This window comes from Vipera berus (genome assembly GCF_964194415.1).
Source record: "Vipera berus genome assembly, chromosome: 3".
Taxonomy (NCBI): Eukaryota; Metazoa; Chordata; class Lepidosauria; order Squamata; family Viperidae; genus Vipera; species Vipera berus.
In genome coordinates this window covers 145,370,973-145,385,400 of record NC_138204.1, presented here as the reverse complement: position 1 = coordinate 145,385,400, position 14,428 = coordinate 145,370,973, and the positions used below count along the sequence as shown (strand labels likewise).

At 37.3% G+C, this 14,428-nt stretch overlaps 1 protein-coding gene across 10 annotated transcripts in view; it reads right to left on the bottom strand.

The window, feature by feature from the left end:
- Positions 1–2,689: 2,689 nt before the first annotated feature.
- The window catches only part of FARS2 (phenylalanyl-tRNA synthetase 2, mitochondrial), a 224,925-nt gene continuing 213,186 nt past the window's right edge, over positions 2,690–14,428 (bottom strand). For 8 of the 10 annotated variants that reach the window (XM_081324194.1, XM_081324195.1, XM_081324197.1 and 5 more), the window contains one exon: positions 2,690–2,983. In XM_081324194.1, coding sequence (XP_081180320.1) covers positions 2,845–2,983 — 139 coding nt within the window. In that variant the 3' untranslated portion in view covers positions 2,690–2,844. Of the gene's footprint in view, positions 2,984–3,163; positions 3,174–10,983; positions 11,070–14,428 lie in introns of those variants that run through there. The other 2 variants (XR_014025978.1, XM_081324202.1) reach the window with 2 other exon arrangements.

Here is a 14,428-nt window from a genome sequence, read left to right as displayed (position 1 = left end):
ATGAGTGAAGTTCTTTTCCTGAGATACCAGAAATATATTCCTCTGACATTTTTCTTCCACTTGCCTCTTTCAAAGCTGATTCACAAAGCCCACATTTGAAGTAGCAGTCTTCCCACTGAAATATTTGACTCCTTGGGATTAATACAAGGTCTTGTAAAAGCTCTCTGAATTGTGATCTTATCAGGGAGGGGATCACCCCTCCAAGAATAATTGCAATCCTTACATTAATTCTATAGAGCAGGCTATTATAAATATCCCCCTCACATTCCAACATTGTATATGCTAAGCTGGGAGAATAGGTTGAACCTTGTGGAGGCCAGTCCAGCACCTTGGAATAAGTTCTTGATGGAGAAGATATCTGAGTTGGAATAGAATAAAATAGAATAGAATAGAGTAGAGTAGAGTAGAGTAGAGTAGAGTAGAGTAGAGTAGAGTAGAGTGGAATAGGAGTAGACTAGACTAGACTAGACTAGACTAGACTAGACTAGACTAGACTAGACTAGACTAGACTAGACTAGACTAGACTAGAATAGACTAGAATAGAATAGACTAGAATAGAATAGAATAGAATGGACCTTGGAGGCTCAGGCAGGAAACCTGAGAAATTGTTGTCCAATTTCTTCTTAAAAACCTCCAGCGTTGGGGCACCAACAACTTTTGGATACTTGAGCATTGTCCCAAATCATTTTACTTCCTGAGCTGAAGAAGATGGTGTTCATCCTACCACCATTCTAAATGGAGGTGAATGGTCAGACAGCTGAAATACTGATGATGGGACAGAAACCCCCATTGCACTGGGTCATTAGGCCAGCAAAGACACCTTTCAATAGCCCAATATTGTTCTCTGCACCTACATCCTTTGCATCCAGTGGTAGCCACTTCATCTGTTTAATACAATTAGCTCAAGCACAATTAGCAAATGACACTAATTCTCAATGAGTTACCAATATGATGTCTAAGTCCATCATGATCGTAATGGCATCGGTCAGTGATGCATATGCGTCAGATACCCAAACACAGTCATACATTGTAGGTATCTGTCCATTTTCCTGTTGTTTGTCTACACTCAATTTTAGGCAGAAATTGTATCAGGATTTATAAGGACCAGCCTTCCCAAGACAACTTCCACATAACGACCCATTTCCGGCAAGGGCAGTATACCAGGTAGGTAGGATTATTAGTAGGCTTGTGAAATTGGTATGACTGGAGGCTGTGAAGAAGGAATAAATTGCAGTGATGCCATAGCAAATCTTTCTGAATCTTAGAGACTGATTTCAAAATTATCTGAATAATCCCAAGAATCAAAGAAGAAATGTTCAGGGATGGAAACAATAGATAATAACAGTATTTTCAAAGCTGCACGTAACAAATGGCCAGATATTCCCCTACTGGGAGACAGGAACAGTTTGAGTCCCCCCCCAGGGGTAACTGGAGAGACAGGCCCTGGTGAGGAATCCAAGGAAAAAGCAGGCTGATCCTCTATGCATCGGGACCACAGACAAGATGAAGAAGTTGGGATTGAAAGCATTAGGCCAAAATGCACTAAGCATCTTCACCTTTTCACAGCAGCAACATTCTTAAATGCAAGTCCCATTCTGAAATCCTGAAGTACTGTGATCCCCTGGCTGATGGTTTGGTACAGCAATGTAAACACCTTTATTAATAATATATAACAGTGATAATTAAGAATTAGATATTCCAGCCATGCCAGCTAATTATATACCATTTATCAAAGTGGCATCTTAAAAAATCATCTTTAGCTTTACATAATAAGAGAGCCATAGCTTACATTATTAATATGGAGACACACCATATGGGCCACTACTAATTTGATCTTTGTTTCTTTTAGCCACTTAAGAACAGATCAATGGTCCAATTAATCCAGGGATGGATAGTCTTCTCTGATTCCCTTTTATCATTGCAGCCTCTCCCTTGTTATGGGTGTGTAAACAAATCCACACCAGTTGTAAGTATGCATTCAAATTTGCAGAAAGATGTCATATTTAACTTTGTGTCCCAGACTCCTCAGACTCTGAGACGAAGGGATTTGAACAAGCAATTTGCCAATCTCAGAAGCCAGCAGTCAATCATCCCTAGGATACGTTGGCAGCTTGAAAGTCAAACCTTGGTTCCTTTTGTATTGAGCGCTACTTGCATCTGGCATATTTAAGAACATTGCCAGTGATGGGCTCTTTGTTGGAAACATCTCACCATTTCTCTGTCCTTGCTTCCTGCTCTGCTCTAAGAATAAGAGCGATGACTTTGATGGAGATCCATCGCTCTGGCTTAACTCCATCAAGGTGATTTTCCTCAATCTCTACACCTGAGAGTCCCTCTGTGAAGGAGATGGGCAGTTAAGAAGTTTCAGATAGATAGATAGATAGACAGACAAAGACAGACAGATAATGTGATAGACAGACAGACAGACAAATGCTGCCCTTCAATTCTGGCTGGATAACTAACCTCTCTGGCAGGATTCTTGGTCTGTCATGGACCATGTTTGCTTCTTTGTTGTTGTCATAATCCACTTCCTTGAAATTGTCAAGGAATATTTTGTTACAGGTTCCTTTTGTATTGTACAGTTGTGTCTTAACTTCAAACCATCTGGGAAAGTTGGAACTTGTATTTCAAACTCATAAAACAAATATTACAGACACACTACTACATATAAGAACTAGTAGTCAACATGTAATCAAACCAGCAAGGTATTTATTAGTGTTAGTAGCAAATGCTACATTATTCATCTTTATTACATAAAGGTTTTCCACATAATGTGAATTCTTTTTAATAGAAATAAGAACTTTTTTTAAAAAAAAAAGAACCCAGAAATTCAAAGCTGAAAAGTCAAAATCTTCCATCCACTCCAAATTCCTGTACTACCGATTTCTGAATGGTTTGATGGATATTGGTTATTTCCTTCTGAGTCAGGGTCCTTTCCAAGTGCCGGTAAGTGATCTTGTAACAATGGCTGACCCTTTTTGTCCTAGGGAAACAACAACAACAACAACAAAATCAGTTCCTGGTGTAAATTTGTACAAAATTGAACATATTTGGAAGGAGAAAAGAAAAAAGTTTATCCTTGAAGTTATTTTATGCTTTTCTTGCCATGGCATTTAATTATATTTTTTAAGTTACCAATACAATGGATGGAGTCAGACTTAACCCCTTTTTGTAATGAATAATTAACCTCTCCAGAGGAAAAAGAAAACTCCAGCTGAGTTCTGATTGTTTTTCAAATGGACACCATATTGTTCGTTTTCCTTCTTTCCTGTTCAATGCAAATTCTTGCACCAGACATATATATCCTCCTGAAGATATGCTAGCATGAAGACAATTCACATGTAAAGAGTCTGAATAGAGGAGACAGCTTGTTGGAGGCTGCACTGAAGTACTATTACCACAAGAAATGTATACAATTCCTAGAGACAAGCATAATCTTTGGTGACCTGTTTGACATAGTTCATATTGCTCAAACGTCTACAACTAACAGCCCCCTGTAGAATAACAAATTATTCTAAATAGAGATTTGCCTATAGGAAGGCAGAATAAAAATGTGCATATTCTAAGGACCAACTAAATCATAGCTCTCACAGCTGAGATCAGGCTGAAGCTCCTCTAAGTTGTAATCCAACTGCTCAATGACAAATATGACAAATAAAAAGGTGGGTGGCAGGAGGCTGAGAGTCCTATACGTTTTGTGGAGTAAATGCTTTGTTTAACATATAATCCTTACAAGAAAGAGTTTCGAAATTGTTTTTGAAGGAACATCTATTTATTGATGCATCCATATGCAGCTGTCCCAAAGGGGAAAAAAAGGCAAGTATATATATGTAGGCATGTATTTATAAATAGGACTCATATGGCTATCCAGCTTGTCAAGCACAATGGTGGGTGGTTCACAGCAATAATAGAAACAGAGACAATAAAACCAAGAAAGCCAGGTGACTTATCCACAATCTTCCATCCATCAAACCATAGAGACTTCAGGTTTCAATCTCACCTCATCACAGTGCCTGGAAGACTCATAGGACAAGAATGCATCTTCATTAGTAATACCTAAAGAGACTGAATGGCCATCTGTTTGGAATGTTATAAGCTGAGTTTAGGCGATCTGCACCATGAGAAGCATATGCTGCCCCCAGTAATTTATTAGCACTCTGAAACCACATCTTATCATTCAACAGGAAAATTGCTGATTGCCATCGGTATGGGTTTTCATTTTTCTTACCCCAAGTAAGAGTCAAAGTGGAAGTGTTTTGCTGAAAAGGTTGCCTACTCCTGCTCTAAGGAAAGGTCTCCCTCCATCACCAAGAAGCTAATTGAGATTGCTTTTAACTCTGCACTGGGTTCATCCTTTGCACAAAACTATAATTTGTTTAACCATGGTTTAATAGCGATAAACCTGAACTGTTGGTTTGCTTATGCTAGCCATCAGTATGGTTTACAAACCATAATAGCCAATTTCATACAATATGCTAAGCCAAAACCAAATAAACCACATTATCATTTAGATTCAGTCCAAAGCCAGTCGGTGATTTTAATATCTCATTTTCTACTCTTTAATCAAATCAGTATTATTTATATTTTTACCTTCCCCCCCAAAAGCTGTCATTTATATTGAATGCTTTAGTTCTTTAAAAAAACAAAACAATGCATCTCTCATTAATTATCTGCTCACGCGTTAAATCTCTTATTGTGACCCCCATTCTTAGAAGCAAGTGGTTTTATTACTACTACTACTACCACTACTACCACTACTACCACTATTATTATTATTATTATTATTATTATTATTATTATTATTATTATTATTATTATTATTATTATTATTATTATTATTATTATTATTATTATTAAATTTATTTGCCCCGGTCTCACCTTGGGGCAACTCTGGGCGGTTTATAACATTAAAAACTATAAAACCATAGCACATAAACATTATAAAACAATAAAAATAGCATTACAATCTGAGAAAGGTTACAGTTAAAAGATGGGAGAGAGGGAGTGGGATTGCCGGGGGGGGGGGCAGGTGAGATCTCCTCTTAATCCGTCAACCACCTCCAGCATGATATTTCTCTGTTGGGGCCCCAAGCCAACAGGCATTAGGTCCTTGTGGAAGGTGAGAAGGGCCTCTCTAATTATGGACTCCGCCAGCTGGATTTTTTTGGCTGACCAGGTCTGCAGCATGCCTCTTCTGCCGATGCAGGTGGGGCAGGGCCAGTCCCACTAGGGTGAGATGGTTTCTTAAGTAACTTGGACCCATGCTTGTCTATGAATATCTATCATTCCTCCTTCCCTTTTTTTTACCCTTCTAAGATATTTAAGCACCTGTAAAAGGACTGGGCAGTTACAAGAGGCATGGTGGTTCAACTGTTTTACAGAAAAGAATAATATTTCATACCACCGTACAGCTTGCAGCACTACTTTAAGAAGCAAACAAAAGCCACAGTCCAACTTCAAAAACAACAACCAGGCAAGGGAAAAAAAATAGCAAGCCTGCCTTGGGCAGTGAAAACTCTGCAGAACTACTTCAGTAAGACCTCTCTGCACTGCTATTGTTTGTGAACTACCTGTATCCAGGTTGAATCTCTTATTCTTGGCAACCAATACTGGCAATGATCTCAGAAGCCCAAGCAACTGCACCAAGGTCAGGTTGTAAATAATGGTATTTTCTACGACACTGGTCTTTAATTGCTAGATGTTGACTCCCAACTACATCATGATATTTCTTGAGCTGGACACTTTGAAGCAGAAAAAAAAATAGAAAAACTATAAGAGAGAAAACAAATAACAGGCAGGAAAAAACCCCGAATCATTTAAACGTCGGCCAATATTTCATTAACATTAGTTTTGGAAACAAACAGTATCATGGACAAAGGAGAAGCAAAACTAAATGGATCTGACATGATAATGGCTTTCAGCCTTTGTCTCAAATAATTCACTTATCTCAAACAGATCCAAATCTATAACTCACAATCAAGCTTGAGCTCAAACAACAAGTCCCATCTGACTTCATGTGTGCATTAGCTTTAAAAGAATTCTGCCTTTAATAATAGTGCCAGTCCATTTTTTTCATATTGGGGAAAATAGACATTCAGATGCCTGTTGTTCCAACAGTTGAAATAATGAAAGGCCTACGCTAACCCCACTGGACAAGAACCATAGAAACCAAGATAACTCCAGGTTTTTAAACCGAAGACTCTGGGAAGGCACTAATTCATTTAGCTCGGGAAATTAGAAAGCTTAGACATAACCACAAATGTTGCATGCCTTTAAAAAATCTCATCCATCTGTTACAGCAGAGGTCCACCAATCCCCGGGATGCAGATCAGCAGTGGTCCATGGTGCACCGGAAACTGGGCCACGCAAACCAGTGAAGCACCAACTGCACATGCGCAGGAAGCAGGCAGTGGGTGAAACCACACTTTCTCTCAGATTTGCAGAAAAGACTCTCTACAGAACCGGTCCCTGGTGCCCAAAAGGTTGGGGGCCGCTGTTCTACAATAAAGAGCCTGTAATAATTTTAAAAAGTATTATCACATATTCTCTTATGGATCATCATAGTCCATTGACCCTGATCTGCTAAAGCTTATATTGTAATAAATGTGTTAAGTTTTAGTGGACTGTAATTCAGAAACATTTATAAAATAATAAGCCCACTGCTGCTTAAGGTGTCATAAGATTCCTTGGTTTTGCTGCAAAGGGCCAAAAACAGATCAAATATAGTAAGTTTTGTCCTTAAAATTAAGATTAGTGTTGATTGTGTTGCTCTGTAAAACATCACGTAGAAGAATGACAAAAAAGGTTTAGGGAAACTTAAAATTTAACAGATTTATTATGGCACAAGTTTTAGTGAGCTAGCAATCACTTCATCAGTTACATAACATACTATACTGCTCAGAAAAATAAAGGGAACACTTAAATGACACGATGTACTGTATTTAATAGTAGAATGTCTTATTTTCTGTTCCCTTTATTTTTTTGAGCAATATATATGTATAACTGAAGTAGTTAAAATATATAATTGGCCCCATATTCCATGTAATGAAAGCCTATAATATGATAAATTGATTAAGTCTTTAAGGTGTCAGAAAACTCTTTTCTATATTTTCATTAAAATGTTATTCCTTAATTGTCTAAAGGAAATGATGCAAATATGCAGGTCTATTATTGAATTATTATTATTCCTATTATTGAGGAATTATTGAGTCTATCATTTGTTCTTCTATAATTGTGTGGTATGGTACAGCAACCAGACAGGACAGGTACAGACTTCAACAGATAGTTAAGATTGCAGAAAAAAATACCGTATTTATCGGCGTATAACACGCACCGGCGTATAACACGCACCTCATTTTAAAAAGGAAATTTCAGGAAAAAAACTTAAATTCGCGCTGCTGTGCGGTATTTACTATGGGTCATTAACATTATATCGGCGTATAACACGCACACATCATTTGCCCCCTATTTTCAGGAAGAAAAAGTGCGTGTTATACGCCGATAAATACGGTAATTGCAACGAGTCTGCCTTCCATTGAAGACCTGTATATTGCACAGGTCAGAAGGAGGGTGGGGAAAATATCTATAGACCCCTCATATCCTGGACATAAACTGTTTCAACTTCCCCTTGGAATGTCGCTACAGGGCATTCCATGTCAAAACAACCAGACAGAGAGAGGTTTTTCCCCGAGTGTCATCACTCTGCTGAACAACTAATTCCCACAGTACTGTCTTACGTCTAAGTATATTTACCCATGTAGCATGGCTTATTCCTTCTCATCGTTTCTTCTACCTTCTCTTATTCATATCATTATTATGATTATTACTCTATAGTTTTGGCATGTACACTGAGAGGTTACGCACCAGAGACAATTCTTTGTGTGTGTAATCACACTTGGCCAAATTAAGCTATTCTATTCTATTCTATTCTATTCTATTCTATTCTATTCTATTCTATTCTATTCTATTCTATTCTATTCTATTCTATTCTATTCTATTCTATTCTATTCTATTCTATTCTATTCTATTCTATTCTATTCTATTCTTCCATTCCATTCCACTCATTTTAAATACAGAATTGTGAAAGGTATGATGCACTTATAAGATACAATTGTACCGTGTCTGTTATTCTGTACAAATAACTAAGCGGGACAGAGGGGTCATTGACACAGCAGGAAAAAATGACATCGTGATTCAATATTAAAATATGGCATATTTTATTTAAACTCAGTGACTATGCATTTGAGATGAAAAGTACAGATTTCAATGTGCACATGCATTCTGGTTTCTCTTAAATATTTAGCAAGTGTGAAATCACAATATTCATCTAGAATATTCTTCCTCTTCCTCTCAATAGGGTGACCTTATTGGGGGAATAGATTATATATATCCACAATTAGCCTTGTAGTAGACATACCCACCCTCTGCATTACTAGAAGTACTCCACCTACTGTAATACTGATATGAACAAAACAAAGTCTTTTCCGTTCTATTATCCAGCCAGTGCTACCTGAGTTGATAATGGTTTATTCCTAAAGGCCGATGCTGTAAGCAGTAAAAAAATATTCCAACAGTATTAATATATAGTTGATACAATTATATTAATATATGATTAATATAATTGTATTAATTGATAATACAACTGATAATTGTACTAGCATACTGGCCAAAATATTGTTAGCAGAAAATACTACAAGTTGCACACGTGCAACCAAGCTGATCGATCTATATTACAGCGATTATCCTACTTAGTTAGGATAATTTTTCTTTCCAAAATTATAATTGCGTGAACTGGGAAGAGTGACATTGGAGTCTGAGAAAGGCTCTGAGGAGCACTGAGACTCAGTCAGATGAGGAGCCCAACCCCTCTACTCATGCTCAGGCAGAGACACAGCAGTTTGGGGAGACTGAGTTGGGCGATGATGAGGAACAGCTAGGGCCGATCCCGGCTGTGCGGGTGCGCAGAGAGCAAGACAGAGGAAGGCAGTGGGTCTGCTCCCCAGGCAAAAGAAAAGTCATTAAGAAGCCACACACTGGCTGGACTATAAAAGGGGGAGGTGTGGGAGGTGCTGGTTGCCAAAGGCAACCGTTCACACTGCGGCTTTGTGTTTTGTTGATTGGGTTGTTTGCTCCAAAGTCTTGGACATTGAGTCAGGCTTTCTTATGGTCCAACTTTCACTGCCATACATTGCAACTGGGAAGACCATAGCCTTGACTATACACACTTTTGTTGACAGGGTGATGTCTCTGCTTTTTAGTGTGCTGTCTAGATTTGCCATGGCTTTCCTCCCCAGGAGCAAGCGTCTTTTAATTTCTTGGCTACAGTCCCCATCTGCAGTGATCTTGGAGCCCAGGAAAATAAAATCTGTCACTGCCTCCATTTCTTCCCCATCTATTTGCCAGGAATTGAGAGGGCCAGATGCCATTTACATTATCTATCATTTATTTACATTACCATCATCTAATCAATGTGATCTTATTTTTCTTCATGTGTCTGAAGTTTTTTTTTTATATTCACAGAATATATTATGCCTTGGTACACCTGTTTTATCATTATTGGTTTTTTACTGTGGTTTTTGTTTGCTGTCTCAAACTTTTTTTCCTTTTCTGTTTTTGAATCAGATTACAAGGACCGTAATAAAGTTGTCTTGTCTTGTCTCGGGACACAGTTCATTTTAAAGCTGACAATGACAGCTCTTGGCTCTACGCCAAAAGGTGACAAGATGACCAAGGTTCATGTAATGCTCCACAATCAATGAAAATCTCATGTAAAGCAAAATGCCAACCGACAGAGCATCACTACAATGATGTAATTTATTCTTATTGATATTCAGCAATTTTAAGGGGGGGAAAAAAACCCCAGGATGAAATATGCAATAACACATAGAAAGCACGTGCATCTATGTGGGAACAAGGGGGTTGTGTTCCAGCACTGAACCTGTGAATTTAACTGATGCCTGATATACATAATTGTACAGAAATTACATGGAAGCACTCATAAATGGGCTCTGTAAATACGGATATGACCTTCAGGGCTCCACCTCCAACATCCTAACAAATGGCCCTGGATTAATATGAGATAAGCTCACTGAAGTCATTCACACCATGAATGTGTGTTACTTGCACTCTTATAGAGGTAACAGTTCAAGTGACTGACCTGGCAGGGAATGAAAGCATGCAGCCTCCAGCGTGATTTAAAGAAAAAAGTCTATATATGACATTCCTGCATCTTATGTGTTCTGAGAAAATAGACATAAGATATTGAGCAGCATAGACAATTCTGAAGATGTAGTGTCAAAATGCCACAAAACCTTTATGTATTATGCATCCTGTCTCCTATCAATCTCTAAAATATGCATTTGATTGAAAAACAGCAAAATTCGTCTTCTAGAAAGACGTTATGGAGCATAGGGGAATCAATTTTTCTTGAATGTCTCATCTTGTTCCCTTCTAATCATCCACTCCAAGGTTAAAATCTTGAGGTTAGAACATTCTTATAAACCTATTTAATTTTAACCATCTGGGTACAGGGTTTTAAATGGAAATCATCCTAAAGCTTAAATTTGTTATTCCCTGACTTGGTTGAGGTTTTCTGGGTGCTGTTTTAAATTTTTATGCTGTCTGCTTTTCAAAAAAAATCCATATATAATTGTTTGATGTTTCTGAACATTTAGGTCTGTTCAAATCCCCAAATGTTGAACGATCAGTAAAATGTTCTATATTAATTACATTTTACTTCTTCCTGGTGAGGTGAAGGGAATATTGTATATATACATTCACACTATGTTTCAAAAATATAAAGAAATGTTTGAACAAATATGCAGCAAGACTCAAATCACTTCCAATTTTCTTAAAAAGTATTAATTATTAATCTTAATACTACCCTCAGATGGAATTGCAGACAAAAGCAGGTGGTTCCCAATGGCAAATACGCTGCTTTGCTAAATTTTCAGTTCTCTGTATTCTAGAGAAAATATGTTTAACCTGGTAGATCCATTCTCAGCAAGTCTTGTACAACAATGCAGCCATCTGCTGGCCTTGGTCATTGTGGCTTTTCATCTGAAGTATTTCTTGAAAAAACAGAAATTCACAGACACAGTAGCAGTCTTTAATCAACACAAAGGAGAAATGAAATAAAATGACATCCTATTCATATCTTTCTAATTAATTCTAATATTATAGAAGAAGCACATTTCTTCCCTTTAACACATCCATCATATTATGGTTAGCTGGGAGAAGTAAAAAAGGAAGAGTAATGAAAATCACCTTAGAACTTCAAATTTAGCTTCAAAATAATACTATTTGATATTGGGATACCAAATCTGCTACTATTTTATATAAAACAGAATATATAACTGGACTAGTTTGGAGATAAGTGGGATGTGTATTCTATTAAGAGCTGAGATTATCTCCAGATTATTTTCAGACTTGTGGGAACGGGTCTTCCACTCCGTCTTTTTTCAGGGACTCCCCCCACCCATTTTTTTTAAAAGGCCTGAAATAAATGCGTACCCATTTTAATCTGTTGAAGCATAAAGAAATAATTGCCTTATAATATCTTTAGATTAACCAAGTTTATCATGTTATGTATGTCTCATTTCAACAAATTTGGAAAATAGTTAATGCTTTGGTGTAATTCCAAGGAAACATCAGTATGTTTAACAATCCCTTAAAGCAGACACGTCAAACACAAGGCCCATGGGCCGGATCCGGCCTGCAAAGTGGTTTCATGTGGCCCGTGAAGCCATCCTGGAAACAGTGAGGGAACGGCTCCTTCTGCCTTGGCCCTGGCCCAGAGACCCTCCTTCTGCCAGAGACTCTCAGATCTGTCCCACTCCTGCCCAGGCCCCCATAGGCACCCTTGATGCGAATGATGTAGAGCTGGCCATGCCCACCCAGTAGGCCATGCCCACCCTGGCCATACCCAGCCGGGCCCCTGAGGGCAACCACAATGCTGATGCGGCCCTCAATGAAATTGAGTTTGACACCCCTGCCTTAAAGGTAAAGGTAAATATATAAGGGTGTACTTAATGGTGATTATGTATTCTTCGTAACGAAAAGCAGGATATTTTAAATAAATAAATATACAAATAGTACAATGGTGAGATCCTATGGGAGCTCAGTGTATAATGTCAAGAGTATAATAGAGAGTCCTACGCATTAACCAGTGCTTAAGAACTGAACTGAGACTGGGTAGAGCACATTAAAATCCAGCTTCATTGTAGAATGTCAATAGGTGACATTCTACAAGTAACTTCTCACAGAGTTATTGTAAGGAGGTAAAATGAAATATTAAAAAATGTTTTTAAAAGTGCACTGATGATGTTACCTAGTTCTGTAATGAAACATCTGCAAGAAAACAACCCAGCCCAGAGAGCACCAAGGACCTCACAGTTCAACCCTCAGCTATACATATTCTCTTCTATCAATATTTAAAAAGAAGGAAAGATCTCCACATAAGCCGTCCTGAGATCCTATACATAAATCAAGCCAGCAAGGCATAAATCAATTGTGCAAGTACTTCTTGGGAAAGTACTTCTGTGCAAACAATTACTAGGCATACCGAGTTACAGATGAATCTGCAAATTTCAGTACCTGATGGAGCTAAATTTAATTTTGCCAAAAGCAAAAATAATAGCAATGGGGCTAATTAGGATTAACATTTTATTAGAAATTCCTTTTAAAATGATGATACTGGGTTTTACACTGAAACATAGGAGAAATTAAAATAAATCCTGAATGTAATACTCAAAACCAAAAAATTATAAATAATTATCTGAAAGCCTCTCCCCCACCCCTATGGCCCCATTACATGTTAACACTGAAGGATACTAGTACAACTATTAAAATTACTGTCAGATTAAAAAATGTATTCCATCAATGAATGAATAAGAGACCATATAAAAGAATTTAAAATAAATTTCCTTTACTTCATGGAAGCAGGTATATGTGACACCATGCAGAAAAGTTCCCATTAAAATTTCATTAATCATTTCATTAATATTCTGGAAAACAAAGTTTCCACATTGTTCTGGACCACTAAAGTGTGCTGTGAGCTAACCTTCAAAATATTATCTTCTGCAAACAATGCAATAATCTCTTTTTTTATTATCAAAACCTGTAACCATGGTTGCCATGAAAATAAACAAGATGCAGTGTTGTTGGCAAAAGAGATAAATCAGGAAACACTTAAGGAGGATTTAGAAGCGATAAGGAACTTGACTAGCAATGTCAACCTTGTGATGAATTCTCCTTCTTCTCTCCTTAATGTGCAGAAAGAGAAAATATATGACATGATGTAATAGATGTATGTGATGCTTTCTGCATGCCACACTGCAGGGAATTACTGCAAGTTACAGTAGAAGATTGGAAGTGAATGAAACACTGAGCAGGTCATTTTGGCTTGTTGTCATAATTAAATATATGCAGATATATTTAGCTTCATGCAATGTGGCCAGAAGGGGGGACAAATCCAAACTGTATAACAATTATAATACATAATTTGAAAACAAATTAGCTAATTCCTGTAAGTGAACAAAACGACAAACATACTGAAGAAGTCTTGAGCCCACTTCTTAGCCATGCTTGTTGCCTTTGTCCATGCATATATCATAATGGCTTCATAGCCTATCATACGGCATCTTGTTTCTGGCATAGTTATTTCAACATTTACACATGCAACAATACTGTGTAAGATTGTACATTGGTTATGAATTATAACATTCCAATGCCATATCTGACTGTGCATATATTTCATTGCACAAAGGCTCACTAATCAAGCAAGGAGACTATACACCAGAACACCACTATTTTACACTCTATTTAGGAATAACATATCCCAAACTGCCTACATTCATGAATAACATAACAGCTATTACGTTTTCTGCCCCCAAAAGGAAATGCTTAAATAGGACAGAGATATACATAATGCATGTGTTAATTTATGGGGGTCAAAATAGCTGCTATGAATCAACTACTGTATATGCAATAGCTGCTCTGGACACTTAAGCCTCTGTAACATCCCTAGAGGAAATTCCTTTTCAAAAAAATCATCAAAAATATTAAAAATGGCTGAAATATTCAAAGATCATCAAGCAAAAATGCTGAATTTTCAGAAATATCAGATGAGAACAACTGAAATGTCAATGTTCTTTTGTGTAATTGCATAAATTCTTCAGGAATGAAAACAATTGTATTTATTTTTTAAAGTGGAAAATTGAAAGCCCAAAGCTTTGCATATCCCACAATTTTGTCTAGTGCCTGAAAGGATTACCAAGTTCTAATCTCAAATGTAAATAGAGTACATTTACTACAGTAGGAAAAACTATGCACCATATTTATGTCTATATTTATGTCCTAATTCTCAGGTAAGTTCAAGATCGCTGCTATCCCTTCATAATGTTCTTTGCTTTTCACAGGGACTTTGATG